Source organism: Schistocerca serialis, chromosome 6 (assembly GCF_023864345.2).
Source record: "Schistocerca serialis cubense isolate TAMUIC-IGC-003099 chromosome 6, iqSchSeri2.2, whole genome shotgun sequence".
Taxonomy (NCBI): Eukaryota; Metazoa; Arthropoda; class Insecta; order Orthoptera; family Acrididae; genus Schistocerca; species Schistocerca serialis.
Genome location: NC_064643.1, coordinates 730789468 through 730813960, shown reverse-complemented (window position 1 = coordinate 730813960; position 24493 = coordinate 730789468). Strand labels below are relative to the sequence as shown.

General features: G+C 39.1%; 1 protein-coding gene across 1 annotated transcript in view; it reads right to left on the bottom strand.

Moving 5' to 3' along the window:
* The window catches only part of LOC126484520 (cleavage stimulation factor subunit 1), a 190634-nt gene that overhangs the window by 139986 nt on the left and 26155 nt on the right, over positions 1-24493 (bottom strand). The window contains exons 3-4 of the mRNA XM_050108068.1: positions 20894-21048; positions 3662-3808 (exon numbers count right to left, since the gene is read on the bottom strand). Of these exons, the coding sequence (XP_049964025.1) occupies positions 3662-3808; positions 20894-21048 (302 nt within the window). The remainder of the gene's footprint in view (positions 1-3661; positions 3809-20893; positions 21049-24493) is intronic.

Genomic DNA, 24493 nt, shown 5'->3' with positions numbered 1-24493 from the left:
TTATTGGCAGCTTGGACCAACATACACATGTATAGTAAAAGAGAGCAGCAGTTTTCCAAGTTTTTTCAACAAGAAGGTAATTTAGTGTACTGCTCATACATTCCCGGTCTGATGAATGAGTTTGGTATTGAATACAAAAAGGAAGACTGGAGGCTGTTTACTGATTCATCCAAAACTAGTTTAAAGGCTGTTTTACTAGACAATGGTAACATGTATGCATCTGTACCAGTTGGACATTCTGTACATATGAAAGAAAGCTATGAAAACTTAGAAATAGTGCTAATTAAAATAGGCTATTATGCTCTTGGTTGGATGATATGTGGCAATCTAAAAATAACATGCATGCTCCTTGGTCAGCAAGGTGGCTTTACCAAATTTCATGTTTCTTGTGTGAATGGGACGGTAGGGCTAAGGATGAACACTGGTGCAGGAAGAACTGGCCTGTGGGAGAGTCTTTAAAACCTGTCCAGAAGAACATTTTGCGCTAAAACCTTGTAGATCCAGAAAACGTACTCCTACCACCTCTACATACAAAGTTAGGCCTAATGAAACAGTTTGTAAGGGTTTGGCCAAAAGATGGACCATGTTTTAAGCATCTCTGCCAAAATTTTCCACACGTTTCAGAAGCTAAACTAAAAGAAGGCGTCTTTGTCAGACCTGACATTAGAAAATTGATGTTTGATGTTAACTCTGAATCTACAATGACTTTAAATGAGAAATAAGCATGGGTATCATTCAAGCAAGTCATTACAAAGTTCTTAGGACATGAAAAAGACCCAGAAGATGTTTCTATTATAGCTACAATGTTAAAGGAGTTTAAAACTTTAGGATGTTTAATGAGCCTGAAAGTTCACTTTTTGAACAGTCATCTTGATTACTTCCCGGACAACATGGGAGATGTTAGCGAGGAACAGGGAGAGCATTTTTACCAGGACATTAAAGTGATGGAAAAACACTACCAAGGCTGCTGGGACACCAAAATGATGGGGGACTATTGTTGGTCACTTCACTAAGAAGTTCAGCAAGCGACTCATCGTAGAAAAAGCTACACAAGAAGCTTCAAAGAAATAAGAGAAAGAAAATACAAACCAATTCCAGCTGACAAGTGAAACCTCTATTAACACATATGATCGTTTTAAGTAGCTTACTGTAAACACAAACCATGCTTATGTTGTAACAAAGCATTTCATTAATTTTCCTGTTAACCGAATAGCATAGGATTTTTATATTATATAATAAAAAGCATATTGCTCAAAAACTATGGGTGATACAAAAAAACTAAGGCTAGATTTGGATTCAGCTCATAAAAATCTATAAAGATCAGCTATCAAAGTAAAAAAAAGTTTTTTTAAAAATATTCTTCGTAGGCCTGTGTAATCCATTCACTAAGCTGTTCATAGTAGTTTACCCACTTTCCTATTTCCTTATTCACTATTAGGCTTACTCCTGTGTTGCCTCTATTTAATTTTATTTTGATAAATCCTGGACTCATCTAACCAAAAGTCATGTTCTTCCTGCCAGAGTACTTCACTAATTCCCACTGTATCTAAACTGAAACTATCCATTTTCTTTTCTAAATTATCCAGCCCACCTAGCCTGATTAAGGGATCTAACGTTCCACACTCCAGTCCGCAGAATGCCAGTTTTGTTTTTCCTTATTACTCCTGGATAGTTCCTGTATGGAGATCCAAATGGAAGACTGCTTTATCTATTTTATTTCTGGGATATATTATCGAACACAATGCCATCATCATTAAGCTATACAATAGAGCTGCAAGTACTTGGAAAATATAATGACTGTAGCTTTCCCTTGTTTTCAGCTGTCCACCTCAGCAATGTCCATGGTCCATGGGGTGATTTAGAATAATAAACTTATACAAATGTATTAGTATTATAAACTTACAAAGTTTAGACCACAGGAAACAACAAAATTTCATAATCCACCCCGTAGAACTATTTCACACAGAAAACAGTCGCAACATACCAATTGGCTGCATTCGATCTACGTTGGGCTCAATGGTGGAAGCGAGAGACATAATACTGCAACATTCAGTGGGGGGAGAATGAAGACACTGGCATATCTAAATAGATTAAAAATTAAAGGATGTGCGAAAACTATACAGAGATGAGTTCAAACATTCTACACGAACATACCGTAATGGCATCTTGTGACTGATTTTAAAATTTTTGACAGAAATGTAAAAAAGGATCACAAATACTGCACCAAGTGAGACAGACTATCAGCAACCTTAATTAATGAAAATAAAAAGTTGTCAAATCTTGAGCGTTTTCTGTCATTTGATCGTTTCAATTAATGGCCCACATCCTTTTCTCAGCTGACAAATCAACAAATGATTTTTCAGCAAGCTTTGTTAACAATGTAAAGCAAACAACCTATGCCAACAATTTTGTACAGAAGTTTTATAATACGTACAAAAGACCTCACAATGTGTAAATAAAACACTTGTGGCAACTTGTAATAATTATGTAAAATATACTTTAATACAGGAGAATTAAGATGAACACACATTTCAAACGTACGAAAGGAAAAACAATTTTATGTTAATGATCTATTATTTCTAACAATAATTAAAGTTCCTTGATGGAAATATATATAAAATAAGAGAAAGGCAATCACTTACCAATAGAGGACTGTGTGTGGTGCAGAGAAACTCACAACAGAAAACAGCTGACATTAGCTTTTGAGCTATTACTCTTTTTCTAGTAAGAGTGTACAGAATCACTCACACAAGCACACAGACACACAAAGCAAGAGCTTGAAAGCTAGTGTTAACTGTTTTCTATTACGTGTTTCTGTGCACCACACACCATCCTCTATAGGTAAGTAGTTGCCTTTCCCTTATTTTATGGATCTATATCTCTGGTGCTTTAAAAATACTGAATAATCATTAGCAAATAATCTTTAATGATTTTATTATTTTAAGTTCCAAGACACTAACGGCAGTGTGGCTGTGGGTCCCCTCACAATGTGGGGCCCATAGCATGTGTCACACTGATATTTGTGCTGTGTAGGTAAATCACTTAGAGTATGTTGTATTTAGAATCTTCTGTTAACACTGAGGAGAATCCTTATTAATCTGAGATTTCAGCAGCCTGAAAAATAAGTTTGAATCTGACATAAATGGAATACAGCAACAATCTTCTTTAACATTTTATGCACCCCATTAGGAAATTAAGCTGTGGGGGCAACACCTGTCAGATGTTTTTATGTCCCATAGGAAAAGCTTGTGACAAGTACAACTGATGAATCGTAACACCCAAAAGATTATCTTTCTATTTAGCCTCTTAATGTGAACTGTCATGCATTCGCATCACACCAATGCAACACAAATAAATGGAAGTCAACTGATTTTGATTGCCAGTACCAAAAGGTGCAGGTCCCACATGAAGCTACCAACCCTCCTGATGTATGCTGCCATTTCCTGAGTACTTCCAGAGCAACATTTTTTTTTATATTTTATATTTTTTTTTTATTTTTTCCTTCCAGGCAGAAATTTATTAAGGTTTTAAGGGCTTAACAGAACAGAGCATTATTATTTTAAAATATTCCATATCTGTGTTGAATAACAGAGAGAAACTGCGTAATGTTCCCCACTACACATTTAATGAAACTGATGTGGAATGCATAGCAGGCTCTTACCTCAAGGTGATCATAGAGTGTGCGAATGACAGGATGACCCTGTGAATCGCTCGCTGAGCCTCCACCCCCACGATCACCTCCTGGACCTGTGTCACCACCAGCAACATCTGGCGCTGATTTTGCCAGCATACGATCCACGTCCAAAATCTGTAAGTGTGAAGGCAAAAATTTGAAATTATAAGGTATGAAAACTCGTAGTCAACAAATGATGAAGACATGTAAGTAAGTCTGCAGTACACGTTATTTTCTCTATTGCTGAATTCTTCCTCTCTCATTACAAAGTTCCATTCCATTTATTCTCCACAAATCAATACGTAATATGTAACTGGACATTCCTAACACAAAAATAATTTTCCTTTTTTCCCAAAAATGGAGCAACAACAAATGAGACTAACAAAACAGGCTCAGATAAATTAGAAGAATTTCAGGAAGACTTGGAGGAGACACTATCAAAGATTCCTACCAAGAATATTATCATAGTTCTGCTCAACTCGGGAAAGTAAGAAAATTCATAAAGATCATTGGTGAAAATTTGTTAGAAATACGATCCAGTAATGAATCTGACAGTATTTAAACAGCGTCAAAGAAAACAAAAAACATAGGTATCACCCGATGTTCTACTAGGAGAGTTTCAAAGTGATCATGCAGCAATCTTGTGACCCATCAACAAGGAGATTCAAAACTTCAAAGTCCTCAGAGGTTCAAATTTAGATTCAGATCACTTACTTCCAAAACTGAAGTCAAAATCCTACCAAGAGCCTAAAAAATTAGGAATATTACTCTATAACGAATTAGAGACAGAGAAAGTTGTAAGCGCCAAAAATTTTACAATGACCTTGAATCAGAAGAATTATCATGGATGGGAACACTTAAAAGAAGCAATGACTGATAGTGCAAAAGAAATGGTTCACATCAAGAAAATTAGGGAACACTTCTGGTGGTCTGCAGAAAGAGGTAAGACAATCAAAGAGCATCAAAAAGCATGGGCTGAATGGTGTTCTCATGAAACACCAGAAAATCTAAAGAACAAGTACTAAAAAGAAACACAGCTGTAACTATCAGGACTCCACAGAGGAAATATGAGAAAGAATACATGACTCAGCAGAAGAGGACTTCCGAAAGAACAATATGTGAGACTTTTACAGAATAGTTAAGACTAACTTAAGTAGATACAATTCCCCAAACTTTAGCTTCAAGAATACAGAAGGAAAAGGTGATGTGACTTACCATACGAAAGCGCTGGCAGGTCGATAGAAACACAGACAGACACATACATACACACAAAATTCAAGCTTTCGCAACAAACTGTTGCCTCATCAGGAAAGAGGGAAGGAGAGGGAAAGACGAAAGGAAGTGGGTTTTAAGGGAGAGGGTAAGGAGTCATTCCAATCCCGGGAGCGGAAAGACTTACCTTAGGGGGAAAAAAGGGGTATACACTCGCACATACACAGACACAAGCAGACATTTGCAAAGGCCCTTCCCACAGGTTTTAACATCATTATTTCTTCGCCAGACAATTGTTAGCTTCATTTTCATAATCTGCCACCACAAAACCACTCCTTTTAATACATTTACACGCAGTTTTTTCGAAATTTTCCCGAATTTCTCCATCCTTTAACGTGTTTTGGCGGCAACACAACCACCTAACCTTTGTGCACATCATTGTCTACCAACCCAAGTTCATCACAGGATCAACATAGCCCAGCTTTAACCAACACTTTTTCGCCTTTTTTCACAACAGATCTCCAGTTATTTTCTAGTTCACCTTTATCTCTCCCCATATATTTTTATTTTCATTTTCATTTCAGCCTCATGTTACACTTTCCACCTTCTAATACCATGTCACCCTCACAACACCCCCACAACGACCCCATTAAGTTTTATTTACATTCCCTCCGCAAACATGCCTTCACCCTAGCCAGATTACGCTCGCATATTTTATTTTCTCAGGCTTGTCTGACATTTGGCATTACCCCCAAAGGCCTCACACTTAAAGTTCCCATCTCTGGCTGCAACCCTTCTTTCCATCAGTCCCTATACTAGTTCCAAACTGAACAATCCATTGCCCTCACCCACCTAATCCTTCTCCTACACATCAACTCAGCCAATAAACACACCCGTCAACTCCTATCCTTAACAAAAGTCCTCAATCTTTCCTCTCCCACATCCACACCGGCTGTTCAGAGCATCCTCCTACAGGCCAACTGCAAATTAGAACAGCATGCCACCCTTCACCTCAAAAAACTATCCAATCTCCTGGTTTCCCACCTCCGGAAAGGCAACTCACTCACCCTTCACAACCTTTCCAGCAAACCTCAACCTCCTCTCATTGCACACAAACCCAGTCTCTCCCATCTACTCAATCTCCCACTTCCAGCTCCACTCCCTCCAAAACCTCAAAATTCCAATCAACATAATCTGGAACCACAACACCCTAATTCAGTAGTTAACCTTTCCTCCAAACCTCTCTCCCAATCCGAAACCTCTGTCCCATCCAAAGGCCTCACCTTCAGCCCCACTCCCAGATTCAACCAAACAGCCCTTGTCAAAGATTTACTGTCCTACACTTGTACTCTCTGCTGGAAATATCACTTTGCCATGAAGAAAAATGATCCTAATCCTACTCCTAATGATCCAACTCCCCAAGACACTATCCAAATTGAACCCTGCCTGGAACAGTTCCGTCCTCCGTCACAGCGGGACCCACCTCCTCTTCCTCAAAATCACCCTCTCCAAACCTTCCAGGAATTTCTCACTTCCAGCATTGCCTCTCAATCCTTCTTAAAAAACCTTAATCCTACTCCCAACATCACCACTGCTGAAGCCCAGGCTATCCGTGATCTGAAGGCTGACCGATCCATCGTCGTTCCTCCGGCGGACAAGGGTTCCACGACCGTGGTACTTGATCGTCGGGAGTATGTGGCTGAGGGACTGCGTCAGCTTTCAGACAAAACCACATACAAAGTTTGCCAAGGTAATCCCATTCCTGATGTCCAGGCGGAGCTTCAAGGAATCCTCAGAACCTTAGGCCCCCTACAAAACATTTCACCTGACTCCATCAACCTCCTGACCCCACCGACACCCCGCACCCCTACCTTCTACCTTCTTCCTAAAATTCACAAACCCAATCATCCCGGCCGCCCCATTGTAGCTGGTTACCAAGCCCCCACAGAACTGATCTCTGCCTACGTAGATCAACACCTTCAACCCATTACATGCAGTCTCCCATCCTTCATCAAAGACACCAACCACTTTCTCGAACGCCTGCAATCTTTACCCAATCTGTTACCCCCGGAAACCATCCTTGTAACCATTGATGCCACTTCCTTATACACAAATATCCCGCACGTCCAGGGCCTCGCTGCGATGGAGCACTTCCTTTCACGCCAATCACCTGCCACCCTACCTAAAATCTATTTCCTCATTACCTTAGCCAGCTTCATCCTGACCCACAACTTCTTCACTTTTGAAGGCCAGACATACCAACAATTAAAGGGAACAGCCATGGGTACCAGGATGGCCCCCTCGTACGCCAACCTATTCATGGGTCGCTTAGGGGAAGCCTTCTTGGTTACCCAGGCTTGCCAACCCGAAGTTTGGTACAGATTTATTGATGACATCTTCATGATCTGGACTCACAGTGAAGAAGAACTCCAGAATTTCCTCTCCAACCTCAACTCCTTTGGTTCCATCAGATTCACCTGGTCCTACTCCAAATCCCATGCCACTTTCCTTGACGTTGACCTCCACCTGTCCAATGGCCAGTTTCACACGTCCGTCCATATCAAACCCACCAACAAGCAACAGTACCTCCATTATGACAGCTGCCACCCATTCCATATCAAACGGTCCCTTACCTACAGCCTAGGTCTTCGTGGCAAACGAATCTGCTCCACTCCGGAATCCCTGAACCATTACACCAACAACCTGACAACAGCTTTCGCATCCTGCAACTACCCTCCCGACCTGGTACAGAAGCAAATTACCAGAGCCACTTCCTCATCCTCTCAAACCCAGAAACTCCCACAGAAGAACCACAAAAGTGCCCCACTTGTGACAGGATACTTTCCGGGACTGGATCAGACTCTGAATGTGGCTCTCCAGCAGGGATACGACTTCCTCAAATCCTGCCCTGAAATGAGATCCATCCTTCATGAAATCCTCCCTACTCCACCAAGAGTGTCTTTCCGCCGTCCACCTAACCTTCGTAACCTCTTAGTTCATCCCTATGAAATCCCCAAACCTTCATCCCTACCCTCGGGCTCCTACCCTTGTAACCGCCCCCGGTGTAAAACCTGTCCCATGCACCCTCCCACCACCACCTACTCCAGTCCTGTAACCCGGAAGGCGTACACGATCAAAGGCAGAGCCACGTGTGAAAGCACCCACGTGATTTACCAACTGACCTGCCTACACTGTGACGCATTCTATGCGGGAATGACCAGCAACAAACTGTCCATTCGCATGAATGGACACAGGCAGACAGTGTTTGTTGGTAATGAGGATCACCCTGTGGCTAAACATGCCTTGGTGCACGGCCAGCACATCTTGGCACAGTGTTACACCGTCCGGGTTATCTGGATACTTTCCACTAAGACCAACCTATCCGAACTCCGGAGATGGGAACTTGCTCTTCAATATATCCTCTCTTCCCGTTATCCACCAGGCCTCAATCTCTGCTAATTTCAAGTTGCCGCCACTCATACCTCACCTGTCATCCAACAATATCTTTGCGTCTGCACTTCCGCCTCGACTGACATCTCTGCCCAAACTCTTTGCCTTTTAATATGTCTGCTTGTGTCTGTATATGTGCGGATGGATATGTGTGTATGTGCGAGTGTATACCTGTCCTTTTTTTCCCCCTAAGGCAAGTCTTTCCGCTCCCGGGATTGGAATGACTCCTTACCCCCTCCTTTAAAACCCACATCCTTTCGTCTTTCCCTCTCCTTCCCTCTTTCCTGACAAAGCAACCGTTGGTTGCGAAAGCTAGAATTTTGTGTGTATATTTGTGTTTGTTTGTGTGTATATCGAAATTGTGAGCTTTTATGAATTATCACAAAATTTTTCTCTGAACACTGAGAATTGTATGTAATCTTAAACTAGCATGTGATTTCCTGCATAAAGAACAGTGGCTATACATTCCAGTAATAGTTTTAGTCACCAAAGTGATATTTCCCAGCACTTTCGCACACCTTACTGTACGAAAAAATGGCGTGTTTTTGAGAGATCTTTAATGTGGTGCATCAATTAACATATTTTTGTAGTGCGTATGTATAAATATGAAAAACATCTCATACAGCAGTTTAGTTTTGCAAACATGCAGATCAACATGGCATCTGATGTCATCCAAACCAACCTAGGTCCTGTCCTATGCAACATTTCATGTTGTCACCACAAACTTTATTCACAAAATAGTAAAATTAACATTGAATAAATGTTTAAATAAATGTGTTTTATCACCACAAACATATCTGGATGACATCACATCTCCTTTGCTGCCAATGGCTGAAAGAATCAAACCAAGCGGACATGATGTTTACGTGTTTGTGAATCTTAAGTGCCATATTTGGTAATCTTCGTATTTATACTTGTGTCTACAAAAATATGCAGTTTGACTGATCCAGAACATTAAAGATTTCTTCAAACCGTGTCATTTTTGGAATGCTATGCTGTGCAAAATATCAGAAAATCTTACACTGTTTGGTAAAACATCACATACATTTCAAGCTAAAACTAAAGATTCCTTCATTATTGTTGGAAAAAGAATTTTTGGCAATTAATCCAGACAGTTGCTGAGAAACACATAGGGACAATTACTTCAGGCAGAGGTAAAGGAAGCACCGAAATGTACTGGGTTGCAACTTCAGTTTACCCTAACAACCCTTATGGCTACACATCCATGCATTAAATCTGTGTTTACAGCTCTAGGCTCTCGTTTCAAGCATGGGGGTGATAATGAACTTCATTAATTTTGGTGTGGCAATGAGTCTATTGTATGTATCTAGAATGAAAACCACCTCAGCTGCGTTATTGCACATCAATTGTGTTACAACTGGTTTCGTCCCTTTAAAATCTTCATGTTGCCAGTTTTACAGAGTGCGTTCCATAAGTAATGTGACCAATTTTTTTCTGATGCAACGGTACACCACAGCATGTTGTAACTGGCTGGGCTAAGTGGAGGGGGGGTGTTAGCTTCAAAATGCTCTTTGTCTCATTCGGTTGTGAGCTGCTGGAGAGTCAGGACATGCGTTTCCCTCAATCCCATTTTGAGTTTATGTAACATGGCACAATGGATCATTCTGTAGAGCAACGGTATGCTATCAAATTTTGCGTTAAAGTTGGGAAGTCCGCCACCAAAACGTTTCCATTACTTCAGCATGCCTTTGGGACTGATTGCTTGTCCAAATCACAAGTTTTCCAATGGCACAAGTTGTTCATGCAGGGCCGAGAGGAGATCACCGATGAACCTTGCAGTGGACGGTCATCAATTGCACGAGCTGACGAAAATGTGATGCTTGTGCGCGATTGTTTGAACTCTGTCAGATGGCTGAGCCTTCAATTGATAGCATAAAACTCTAAACATGTCAAAAACAACAGTTTCCCGCATTGTGCCCAAAGATTTGAACATGAGAAAGTTGTGTGTCAAACTCGTCCCAAAAGTGTTGCCCGACGAACACAAGCACTTGCGAGCGTTCAGGTGCCGCGAAATGTTGGAAATGTGTGAAAATGATCCTCATTTTTTAAATTCAGTTATCACTGATGATGAGTCGAGAAATTTTGAGTTGACGCTGAGACAAAAAGGCAGAGTTCAGAGTGGCACACCCCATCGTCGCCCCGTTCCAAGAAGGCACGCATGAGCAAGTCCAGCATCAAAACCATGCTCATTGTCTTCTTTGATGTCAGAGGCATTGTCCACCACGAATTCGTACCTACCGGGACTACAGTGAACTCAGCTTTCTACTTGGAAGTGCTCAAAAGACTGAAAAGGGGGGTCTCGCACTGCCAAAGTGACATCAAGGACACATGGAAAGTTCACCATGACAATGCGCCGACTCAAAGCGCCTTCATTGTCAACGACTTCCTGGCCAGAACCAAGACCCCATTGGTTCCCCAGCCTCCCTACAGTCCTGCCTTGCTCCCATTGACTTTTTTTGTTTCCTCGGTTAAAAGGAGTCATGAAAGGAAAACATTGGGACACGATTGAAAGCATCCAGGCACATGTTACATTAGCTCTACAGGACATTCCGGAAAAGGCATTCCACAATGCCTTCCAGGCATGGAAACACCGCCTCCAGAAGCGTATCGACGCAAGAGTGTGCTATTTTGAAAATTTTTGATTATTTGTACGAATATATTCAATAAATGATTTTTTATGAATTTGGTCACATTACTTATGGAACCCCCCCATGAACCATGGACCTTGCCGTTGGTGGGGAGGCTTGCGTGCCCCTGCGATACAGATGGCCGTACCATAGGTGCAACCACAACGGAGGGGTATCTGTTGAGAGGCCAGACAAACATGTGGTTCCTGAAGAGGGGCAGCAGCCTTTTCAGCAGTTGCAGGGGCAACAGTCTGGATGATTGACTGATCTGGCCTTGTAACATTAACCAAAACGGCCTTGATGTGCTGGTACTGCGAACGGCTGAAAGCAAGGGGAAACTACAGCCGTAATTTTTCCCGAGGACATGCAGCTTTACTGTATGATTAAATGATGATGGCGTCCTCTTGGGTAAAATAGTCCCCCATTCGGAACTCCCAGGCGGGGACTACTCAAGAGGACATCGTTATCAGGAGAAAGAAAACTGGCATTCTACGGATCGGAGCGTGGAATGTCAGATTCCTTAATCGGGCAGATAGGTTAGAAAATTTAAAAAGGGAAATGGATTGGTTAAAGTTAGATATAGTGGGAATTAGTGAAGTTCGGTGGCAGGAGGAACAAGACTTTTGGTCAGGTGATTACAGGGTTATAAATACAAAATCAAATAGGGGTAATGCAGGAGTAGGTTTAATAATGAATAAAAAAAAAGGAGTGCGGGTTAGCTACTACAAACAGCATAGTGAACGCATTATTGTGGCCAAGATAGACAAAAAGCACATGCCTACTACAGTAGTACTAGTTTATATGCCAACTAGCTCTGCAGATGATGAAGAAATTGATGAAATGTATGACGAGATAAAAGAAATTATTCAGGTAGTGAAGGCAGACGAAAACTTAATAGTCATGGGTGACTGGAATTCGTCAGTAGGAAAAGGGAGAGAAGGAAACATAGTAGGTGAATATGGATTGGGGGGAAGAAATGAAAGAGGAAGCCGCCTTGCAGAATTTTGCACAGAGCATAACTTAATCATAGCTAACACTTGGTTCAAGAATCATGAAAGAAGGTTGTATACCTGGAAGAATCCTGGAGATACTAAAAGGTATCAGACAGATTACATAATGGTAAGACAGAGATTTAGGAACCAGGTTTTAAATTGTAAGACATTCCCAGGGGCAGATGTGGATTCTGACCACAATCTATTGGTTATGAACTGCAGATTGAAACTGAAGAAACTGCAAAAAGGCGGGAATTTAAGGAGATGGGACCTGGATAAACTGAAAGAACCAGAGGTTGTACAGAGTTTCAGGGAGAGCATAAGGGAACAATTGACAGGAATGGGGGGAAGAAATACAGTAGAAGAAGAATGGGTAGCTCTGAGGGATGAAGTAGTGAAGGCAGCAGAGGATCAAGTAGGTAAAAAGACGAGGGCTAGTAGAAATCCTTGGGTAACAGAAGAAATATTGAATTTAATTGATGAAAGGAGAAAATATAAAAATGCAGTAAATGAAGCAGGCAAAAAAGAATACAAACGTCTCAAAAATGAGATCAACAGGAAGTGCAAAATGGCTAAGCAGGGATGGCTAGAGTACAAATGTAAGGATGTAGAGGCTTGTCTCACTAGGGGTAAGATAGATACTGCCTACAGGAAAATTGAAGAGACCTTTGGAGAGAAGAGAACCACTTGTATGAATATCAAGAGCTCAGATGGCAACCCAGTTCTAAGCAAAGAAGGGAAGGCAGAAAGGTGGAAGTAGTATATAGAGGGTTTATACAAGGGCGATGTACTTGAGGACAATATTATGGAAATGGAAGAGGATGTAGATGAAGATGAAATGGGAGATAAGATACTGCATAAAGAGTATGACAGAGCACTGAAATACCTGAGTCGAAACAAGGCCCCGGGAGTTGACAACATTCCATTAGAACTACTGATGGCCTTGGGAGAGCCAGTCATGACAAAACTCTACCATCTGGTGAGCAAGATGTATGAGACAGGCGAAATACCCACAGACTTCAAGAAGAATATAATAATTCCAATCCCAAAGAAAGCAGGTGTTGACAGATGTGAAATTTACCGAACTGTCAGTTTAATAAGTCACAGCTGCAAAATACTAACGTGAATTCTTTACAGACGAATGGAAAAACTGGTAGAAGCGGACCTCGGGGAAGATCAGTTTGGATTCCGTAGAAATGTTGGAACACGTGAGGCAATACTAACGTTATGACTTATCTTAGAAGAAAGATTAAGAAAAGGCAAACCTACGTTTCTAGCATTTGTAGACTTAGAGAAAGCTTTTGACAACGTTAACTGGAATACTCTCTTTCAAATTCTGAAGGTGGCAGGGGTAAAATACAGGGAGCGAAAGGCTATTTACAATTTGTACAGAAACCAGATGGCAGTTATAAGAGTCGAGGGGCATGAAAGGGAAGCAGTGGTTGGGAAAGAAGTGAGACAGGGTTGTAGCCTCTCCCCGATGTTATTCAATCTGTATATTGAGCAAGCAGTAAAGGAAACAAAAGAAAAATTCGGAGTAGGTATTAAAATCCATGGAGAAGAAATAAAAACTTTGAGGTTCGCCGATGACAATGTAATTCTGTCAGAGACAGCAAAGGACTTGGAAGAGCAGTTGAACGGAATGGACAGTGTCTTGAAAGGAGGATATAAGATGAACATCAACAAAAGCAAAACGAGGATAATGGAATGTCAAATTAAATCGGGTGATGCTGAGGGGATTAGATCAGGAAAGGAGACACTTAAAGTAGTAAAGGAGTTTTGTTATTTAGGGAGTAAAATAACTGATGATGGTCGAAGTAGAGAGGATATAAAATGCAGACTGGCAATGGCAAGGAAATCGTTTCTGAAGAAGAGAAATTTGTTAACATCGAGTACAGATTTAAGTGTCAGGAAGTCGTTTCTGAAAGTATTTGTATGGAGTGTAGCCACGTATGGAAGTGAAACATGGACGATAACCAGTTTGGACAAGAAGAGAATAGAAGCTTTCGAAATGTGGTGCTACAGAAGAATGCTGAAGATAAGGTGGGTAGATCACGTAACTAATGAGGAGGTATTGAATAGGATTGGGGAGAAGAGAAGTTTGTGGCACAACTTGACTAGAAGAAGGGATCGGTTGGTAGGACATGTTTTGAGGCATCAAGGGATCACAAATTTAGCATTGGAGGGCAGCGTGGAGGGTAAAAATCGTAGAGGGAGACCAAGAGATGAATACACTAAGCAGATTCAGAAGGATGTAGGTTGCAGTAGGTACTGGGAGATGAAGAAGCTTGCACAGGATAGAGTAGCATGGAGAGCTGCATCAAACCAGTCTAAGGGCTGAAGACCACAACAACAACAACAACAACAACAACAACAACTTATGGAACGCACCTTGCAGTCTTGTCCACTGAACTGCCAGGGGTGCTTATTTTTGCTTTGTAAGACAGAAAAGAATCTTGATCATGTTGAAAACCACAGCTGATACTACTGTTAAAAATTAATGAAAACCAGGCAAAAACGAGCAGCCTTTGCCGTTCGATGGAAAAGACTAAAATTGGCAACCTGAAGATGTTCAACAAATGAAACCAGTTGTAACACAATTAATGTGCAATAATACAGCTGAGATTTCAGTGCGCTAGGTTCAGACAGTCATCCACCCATGTGCTGATTACTGAACAAATGTGAGTAAAACACGAAGGTAGTAGAACAATGAGTTTCATTATGCATCAAAAATCTTATTGTGAACTGCAAAATTTACTGAAACAATGAAATTACAGCATGAATTGAGCAGTAACACTGAGACATTATGAGCTCAGGACATTAAAAGTGGCATGTAACAGGCCTGTAGCAAAATACTCATTTGTTCAGACATGTTCATTGAAAGCAGCACATATATATATATATATATATATATATAAAAAACAAAGATGATATGACTTACCAAATGAAAGTGCTGGCAGGTCGACAGACACACAAACGAACACAAACATACACACAAAATTCAAGCTTTCGCAACAAACTGTTGCCTCATCAGGAAAGAGGGAAGGAGAGGGAAAGACGAAAGGATGTGGGTTTTAAGGGAAAGGGTAAGGAGTCATTCCAATCCCGGGAGCGGAAAGACTTACCTTAGGGGGAAAAAAGGACGGGTATACACTCCCACACACACACATCTCCATCCACACATATACAGACACAAGCAGACATATATATATATATATATATATATATATATATATATATATATATATATATATATATATATATATATATATATAAAAGGCATTTCAAGGTAAAACTGCAATAATTCAAATTCAGCAACACAGACAAAGAAATATTAAAGATTCTTTCGGCAGTGTACAGAGTTTAGTGAAATATCTTCACAAACAGATTAGTACTAACAGAATGTTAAGCAATGCGTATTAAGGTATAGAAAGAACCGCAATAGGGAGTCTCTGAGTATATCAAATGCAGAAGTCCTTCATTAGTTCCGTACTCTGGAACATGCTTCAACAACATGAAATGTTTTGCATTGCTTGTGGACAATCCTTCATCGAGAAAACAAGAAAGTACCACTCACTCCCTTTGCCTGTACAAGAGTTGTTATAAATTCAAACAAGGTACTAATGGAAAGAACTGCAGCCGACATTGTGATGGAAAACATAAAATTATTTCTCCAGGTGGACTTCAAAAAGTAAGGAGAAAATAAGAGAGATTAAGGCTATTATGGAGGCATACAGGCAATCATTTTTCCCTCACTCCATCTGCAAGTGGAAGAGGAAATGAATGACTATCCATGTTACAAAGTAACATCCGGCATGAACTCTGCAATAGCTGGCAGTGTATTTATATATGTGTAGATGTGAAAAATATTAGGTTAAGTCCAGAGCAAAATATCTGCAATAAATGAAAAGCACAAGTTCACTTTTGTTCTACAGTATTAATTTTTATTGTGTTAACTGGTTTTTGGCTTACAAGGCCATCTTCAGACATTTACTGAGTATTGTCACCAAAGAAGTTACAGTGTTTGCAAACAACATTGGAAGAGAAGTAACACATCTAGACTGAAGCAGAAACATACAGTAACATCTTTGACAGTGTGGTGGTAATGCAATGAAAAAGTAAAAAATTGAACTGTAAATAAATAAAGTGGAGTAGACAGGAAAACTTTAACACAAAATAGGGTCAGCATGCCTACATAACAGTTTCTATTAATAAACAAAACTAATAAAATAAAATAAGTACTTGACAAGGCTACATTAGGAGGCATAAAACATGGAGAGTGATACACAAACCAATTAAAAGAAGAAACAATCATCAATGTAACTACAGAATACATAACGAACTTAAGTAATATCAGCAAGACAAACAGAAATAAATAAATGCAGGAAAATGGAGGAGTTTGAGGGAACATAATGCAATCTTTGAGAATGTGGTGGTAATACATTTTAACATTAACATTATATTCAAAACTGTGGCTATGTAACAGTTTGCATTAAATAAATGAACCAAGTAAAATATAAACAATATTTGATGAGACAACTACAAGAGGGGTTAAACATGGACAATAATACAACTACCAGTTAAAAGAAAGGCTTAACAATTGAAACTACAGTCTATATGGAATACATAGACAATAAAACAAAAGAACTTAATGAGTACAGGAAAAATGGGAATATGTATGAACAGGCAGTGTGGGAATAATGAACAACAGAGATGAATATATGAAGTTTAGGAGAAAGGAAGTATTGAGCTGTGTCTGGTCATTTACGATTAGATATGGACTGTGAGTTAGATGTTTGTTAATTTCCAGGACTTCCAGCAGGTTGAGTTTATGGCCTTTGTTTGCTAAGTGAAGTACGTGGGACACTGACTGGTAGTTGTGACCCTCACTCAGTACATGCTCAGCAAATGCGGAGTCAGAATTTTGCAACCTCCAGCTGCATTCATGTTCAGCCAGCCTAGTTGCTATGTCTCTGCCAGACTGGCCGATGTAAAATTTGTCACAATCAGAACAGGTGATTTTGTATACCCCACTGCTGCCTAATAACTGGATCTTATCTTCGCTATTAAAAATACACTGGGCTGTTGTGTTCTTAACATAGTAGGAAAGACTATAGTTGCAGGCTTTCAGTGCTTTGGCTACAATCTGTGATACATCATCTAGGTATGGTAGTGTACACCATTTGTTGCAGACAGTGGATGGGGAAGCAGGTGGGGCATGGAAGAGGGGTACAATTTTCCATTTTTGTTTCCTGTGCAAGATGTGGTCAATAAGAATGGACTGTAGCAATTGGCAGTGGCGATAAATTTTACTGTAGCTAACTCTGCTTTAAAATCATCTCTGGACATGGTGATAGATATGAGACAGTGTACCATTGAGTGGAAAGCTGCATGTTTGTAAGCTATGGGGTGTTGTGAGCAAGAAGGTATTACTGTACGTGTAGTTGTAGTTTTTCTATAAATTTTGAAATAATGTGTGCGTGTAATGAAGTCAATGGTGAGATCTAAGAAGTTTATGGATTTGTTGCCCATCTCCACTAAGAATGAATATTTTTATGTTGATTGTTTAGGTTTTACAAAAATGTGTTGAGTTGTCTTGCAGTACCAGCCCACATACACAGCACATCATCTACATATCTAAACCAGTATTTGATATTTGCAATCAAAGGTTCTGTTTTTAGAAAATTTTGTTCAAAATGGTCCATAAATATTTCAGGAAACAGTGGACTAAGAGGGGAACCCATAGCTAAGCCATCTAATTTTTTATAAAGAGTCCCTTGAAACTGGAAATAGTTCTGTGCCAAGCAAGTCTAAGTAGCCATTCTCAAGTCATTCAGTTTCACAGGACTGACGTTAGACTTTTGCATCAGCTCTGTCAGAATATCAATGCATTCCACCACTGGTATGTTGGAAAACAAACTGTAGACATCAAAGGATACTAATTTATCACTGTGTGAGACAGATACCCCTTCTAACTTATTTAATAGGTCCATGGAGTTTGAAATACCATGCTTTGGTTTGAATTTAGTCTTGCTCTTAATTAGGACATCCAGTTTACTAGCTAGTTTGTAAGATGGAGCAGTACATGATGATACAACTGGACAAATAGGAACATTTTGTTTATGCAGTGTGAAAGTCAATAGACCATGGGATGTTACACACAAACCTGGTTTCATTCCTTAGTGCACTGGCAACTAAATATTTTGCAGTGGTGTCTTTCGTTAGAGCATATTCAATCCCTACTTTCATAACATCCAGTTGTTTTTCTGATGGAGGATGGGGAGAAGCATATTTAAAACCTTTGTCAAGCACTTTTTGTTCATCTGGAGACAGAACCAAGTTCGATAGGTTAACTACACATTGGGAAAACTTTTGTTTACAATTTGAGGTTAGAGGTGCACTCACTTTCCTAATCATAGATAATTTCCTGTTCTGCCACAAAAATATATCATGAACAAGATCACTTACACTTTGACAAACTTTGCGATTGAAAAAGTCAAACTCACAGGGGTGTAACTTCGATGTGATTGCCATATGCACCACATTTAGATGTGTGCACACGTTGTTACGAACACCATACCATTTCTTCATTTCCTCCTTCATCCAAGTGTATCTTGTGACGTCAATTGCTTTATTTGCAGTGGCAGAGGTTCCTCTCGACTTTATGGAGACATATTTTGGCGTAATTTTGTGTTGCAAACACTGTTTGTTAAACGAAATGTGTTGTGTTGACTTTGCTTTTTGTCTCAGTAATACTGTAGAACAAAATCAAACTGGTGCTTTTCATTTATTATAATGTTGTTCTACCAAGAACCAACGGAAGATTCTGTTAAAATACCTGCAAACTGATAAAGACTGGTAATCTCTCAATTTAAAGATTTCAAATAAATATGAAAGGGAAGCTGGTGAATTATTACAATTCCAGAATTCAGACACACAACAGCCACTAAGCTTCCAGCACTTCAGAGTCAAAACTGTTTTTCACAAAATTATGAACATTCACTGAAAAACTACAGGATAACAATTTGCAAGACCCAAACAATTGTATCTCACAGTTACCATAATATGAAGTACCATATGTCCTAAACTCATAGAAACAGAAGAAGATTAGGATCTAATATCCAATCGACAAAGAGGCCATGAGAGACAGTGCATAAGCTCAGGTTGGAGAAAGATGGGGAAGAGAATCAGTCATGTCTTTTTCAAAGGAACCATATTGATATTTGCCTTATGCCATTTACGGAAATCACAGGAAACTTAAATCTAGAAGTCCAAGTGGGGATTTGAAGTGGTGTCCTCCCAGATGTAAATCCAATGTCTTACCAAAGCACCACCTCACTCATTTGAACATTTACAGTCAAAATTTTATAGATTGTAGAGAGTCCTAAACTGAGTGCTCGAGATGATGAACCAGGAATGACAACTGAATAGTGACATAAGCAACTTACTGTACACATTAAAAGAATAACTCATGCACATAAATAATGATAAAATCTGAAATAATAATAAAAATTGTCACTGAAACTTGGTATTAAATGTTAGATGAAACATCAGAACTATTTTTGGAATCAGTTAAAATTGGATGAGGTAGAAGCTACAGCAAAATTATAAAATTAAAGATGAAATAAAGTTTTGAAGAACAACGTGATGGGAAATTTTAATTACACCAAGTGATTCAGTACTTCAACAATAAGCAAACTGAAGGTTTCTCTTATTTTCAGAGAACACATCTGGCTAAATTTTTCAAATTTCTCTCTTTTATTATCTTTCTCTGAGTATTTAATAAACACAAACTTAAAATATGCTCTCGACTAACTGCACTCCACAGCTATATTTTTAGTTGCCTCCCAGCAGTTAAAAAACCTTCCAGCACTTCACGTTGTATGTGGAGTTGTATAATTCCAGAATATCCTGTTAACATAGGGGAAAAAATGTTATTTGCCACAGCTTCAGGAACTTGAATGGGAATCCCTGGAGGGTAGACAATGTTCTTTTTGAGGAACGATTTGAGAAAATTTATAGAACTGGCATGATGCTGACTGCAGCCTAATTCTACTGCTGCTAAAGTATATTTCGCCTAAGGACCACAAAGTTAAGATAAGAGAAATTAGGGCTCATACAGAGACATATAGACAGTTGTTTACCCTCATTCAATTTGCGAGCAGGACAGGATAACTAGTAGTGGTACAAGGCACCCTCTGCCAGTCACTGTATGGCAGCTCGTGGAGTATAAATGTAGAAGTAGATCATGACCACTGTTCAAGATGATGTCTGCCAAGTTCGCAGGTGCTTAACGAAGAATATTCTCCCACCAATCTAACATCACACCCTGTAATACACAACTCTTCTGTAGAGAGCTCTCTCTGATTTAAACCCATTCCTCATAGGATTCTATTCAAATCAATAAATTTAATAAATTTCTTCCATGGTTTCCTTTATAGTTGTGTTCACAACTCCAAACATCAATAAGTCATGGTTCCACTGAAGCAGTCTTACTTGCATAAAATATTTTGTTTGTCACTATAACTCCATTTCAGCCACACAGTTATTATCAAGTATCATATATATGTATACCAACACAGTCACGGTGGAACTGTAACATCTTTTGAAAGTTTTAGCTAATACAACAAGGTACATTGCAAAACTTTTCTGTGCACATTTGTTTGGATTTCTGAGCACTACCTCCTGCTACACTATACATTCAATGTGTGTCTACAAGATCCTCAACAACTAACAATCCACCTTCAACAAGTCATGAATTGCAAACAGTGGCAGACTTCATGAAGGACATATCAACAACTTGGATGAACACCTGAAAGTACACCATTAGTCCCACTAATGATGGCACAGCCACCAACCATTTTTTATGACACATTAGTACTTTATGAATACATGCAACATACCAATTACGACATTACCTTAATAGAAGCATCAACACTGCCCGTGGCAATCAACTGACCATCAGCACTGAAAGCACCCGCTCGACAGTTGCCTTTGTGTGAAGTTACATAAGCTGTTTCATACAGTGCAGGCTCCGGTGCTGAGGACTGAACATCTGTTTCAAACTCCAAGTCTGGAAACAAACCACGACACCATTTTTTATAAACATTAAACCATCTTCTGTGACATATAAAAGCCATTTTGTGGCTCTATTCTCTCATAAAGAGTGATAATTGATATACAAGATGATTCCATTAATCTTGCAGTAGAAGTTTGGAACATTATGAATTACCTCAAAGAAAACAATTTATTGATAAACAGCCAATATGAATCCAGAAAATATTGTTCTAGCGAAACACAATTCGCTCTTCATTCTCAGAAAGTTATGTGTGTTATTGATGATGGATGCCAAATTGATTCCACATTTTCGATTTTCAGAAGGCTTCTGACACTGTTCCTCCCCTACTTGCACTCAAACTGCTTGCTTATAGAGTACCATCTCAGTTGCTAGGCTGTCACAGTTTACAGAAATTCATCGAGTGAAACAGATGTAATAGCTGGTGTTCCTCAAGGAAGAGTTATAGGTCCCCTGCTGTTCCTAATTTATAGAAATGATTTAGAAGACAATGTGAGCAGTCCTCTCCGTTTGCAGTTGATGCTGTCATTTACCATCTTGCAAAATCATCAGAGGATTGCAAAATGATTTAGACAAGATATCTTTATGGTGTGAAAAGTGGCAGTTGACTCTAAATAACAAAATGTGTTAGGTCATCCACATAAGTACTAAAAGGAATCTACTAAATTTTAGTTACACAATAAATCACATAACCTAAAGGCTGTCAATTCAATTAAATACCTAGGAAAAGGCAAACCAAAGACTGCATTTCACTGGCAGAACACACTGAAGTTGCAACAGAGATTGCTTATACTATGCTTGACCAACATCTTCTGGAGTATTGCTGTGGAATGTGAGATCTGCATCATATAGGGTTGACAGAGGATATCAAAAAAGTTCAAAGAAGGGCAGCTCATTTTGTATTACTGCAACATAGGAGAGAGAGTGTCACATATATATGGCTATCAATAAAATAATGGCATATTTCATTGTGACAGGATCTTCTCATGAAATTTCAATCACCAACTTTTTCCTCGAGTGTGACAATATTTTGTTGGCATCTGCCTACATAGATGATCACAATAAAATAAGAGAATCACAGCTTGCATGGAAAGACTTGAGCATTTACTTTTCCCGCACACTGTTTGTGAGTCCTGGGCAGCAGAGAAAAGTGGGCCCTCGTTTTTAACCCATTAGCACCTAACTTATTTTTAAACAATGGAAAATCCAGGATGGAATAATGACAATATTATGAAAAGGAAAGACTGCTGCTACTCACTATGTTGAGGAGATGTTGAGTCACAGACAGGCACAACACAAAGACTGCTATACATGTTGAGCTTTCGGCTACAAGGCCTTTTCTAAAGTAGACAACACACACAAGCACAACACACACAATGACCATTGTCATATGACTCCTGGAGACAGTTGTCGTGTGTGTTGAGCTTGCGTGAATGTGTGCATGTTGTCTGCTTTAGAAAAAGGCATTTTGGTCAAAAGCTCAACTTGTATGGCAGTCTTTTTGTTGTGCCTGTTTGCAACTCAACATCTCCTCTACATGGCAAGTAGCAATCTTTCATTTCTGTAATACTGTTGTCAATTTATTTTTAATTGCCATATATTCTTTATTCTTGGACAAAACGTATTCTGGCAATTCAGTTTATGGAAGCTTAACATGAAATTTTGGACCGTCCTCATTTGAGGACACTGTGCTTTGCTTAGCAGGTGTTTGATCTTTACACTTCTTACTAGAAAGATGGCAAGGGATAAGGAAATTGGTAATAACAACATTTCAAAATTATTATTTATTTTACAATAACTCACATTTACAAAACTTTTTAACACAAAAACTTTCCAAAACCAAAATTTAGTTAAGGCCTAATATGATATTTGGGAAAGCATTCCATGAAGAGTGTAATATTACACTTCTCACAGTATAATCTAGGCTTTCCTTTACAGTTATCAGACTGGCATCATGGCATCATCTTCTGGGCAATGTGCAGTTTCCAGTCATATCATATGTCTGGTACATTAGTCCTGGGAGATGAGACAAGTTTGGTTGGTCTTCCTTTAACTGACATCATTTCAAGACTTTTCTTCAGGTATGTTCTTGCAATCTGTCTTCTGATTTATTTCACTGAAAGAGAAGTTCCTTCATTGCACCTCTTGAAAGAGAATCATGAATACCAATGCCTGCCACGAAATTCTTGCATGTTTTCAATTCATGTTGCTGTGGAACACTGGGCTTTTTTTTTTTTTTTTTTTTTTTTCTGTGATGAATTTCAATGTTCTGCTTCGATGGTAGGAAGCACAGTGCCAAAATTAATTACTAGTGCAACACACTTATTATCATTCCATTTTGTGACGAAAATTTCCTTCTCTCTATCAAATCTGACTCAGAATATCCCCTTCATTTCCTTTTCATTGCATTATCCCTTCATTTCCTTTTCATTACATTATCTAGTGACGGAAGGCACATTCTTGTTCTGTTTTCTGTTACCATTCTACTTGCAGAAGAATCCTAGTTCCTTCAGTCAGATGAGCAAGTTATGGCAAGCAAAGTAATTGTCAAAAACTACTTTGTACCTGTTTGGTTCACCAGTAAAGAACAATATTTTCAAAACGACTTTGGGAACCAGTGTTAAATCCTCACTGTCATTTTTCAGGTTCTTCCCACAACATAGTCAGAATTTGTAAAAGTAGCCATCAGTAGCATGTAAGGTACGTAATTTATATCTAAAGCATTGAATATCTAAAGCATTGAACTTGAGTCTGGTAAAGTGTTTATAAGGTGATGTCAATAGTATGTCATAGTCATTTCATCAACTGCTACATTTTCCAAAAAGACTCCTCATCTTTGATAATTTTGTACTACAGCCTCTGCTAATGGTTTGATTTTGAAAGATTTGTTACTTTTGTTTTTGTTGGCCTTTTTATTATCATTGAAATGTAATACAGATTTTAATTCACTATTTGAACATCAATCATCATCATCAGACCAATAATCTCTTTCACTGGACAATTTATGACAGCCTGTAAAGAACCCAAGAAACGCATGAATTTCATCAGGTACAACTGAAAAACTTATTTTATTTGTACATGCCTTAGTGTATATTTCAGTTTCCTGTAAAATCATGTTTGCAGCTTCTTGTGGAAAGTGTTCAAAAACCTGTACAGGAATGGGACTATACAACTTTTCTTTCAGTTCATCTGAGAAACAAAAAGCTTTCTTCTCTAAGCCAGGAAATAAAAATTTCAGAACCTGATAACACCATTTAACTTCCTCTTTACAGGTTCTTTTAGAGGAAGCATGAGGAATGTCTTTGTTGTATCTTTCATGTAGCATTTCAATAGCACTTGCAATATCACTTACATAGGTATTTCCTAACAAGTCATCAATATTTTCTTCATCTGTCTGTTCATCTACATCCAGAGGTAGAGCTACCATACCTGCTTATATTTC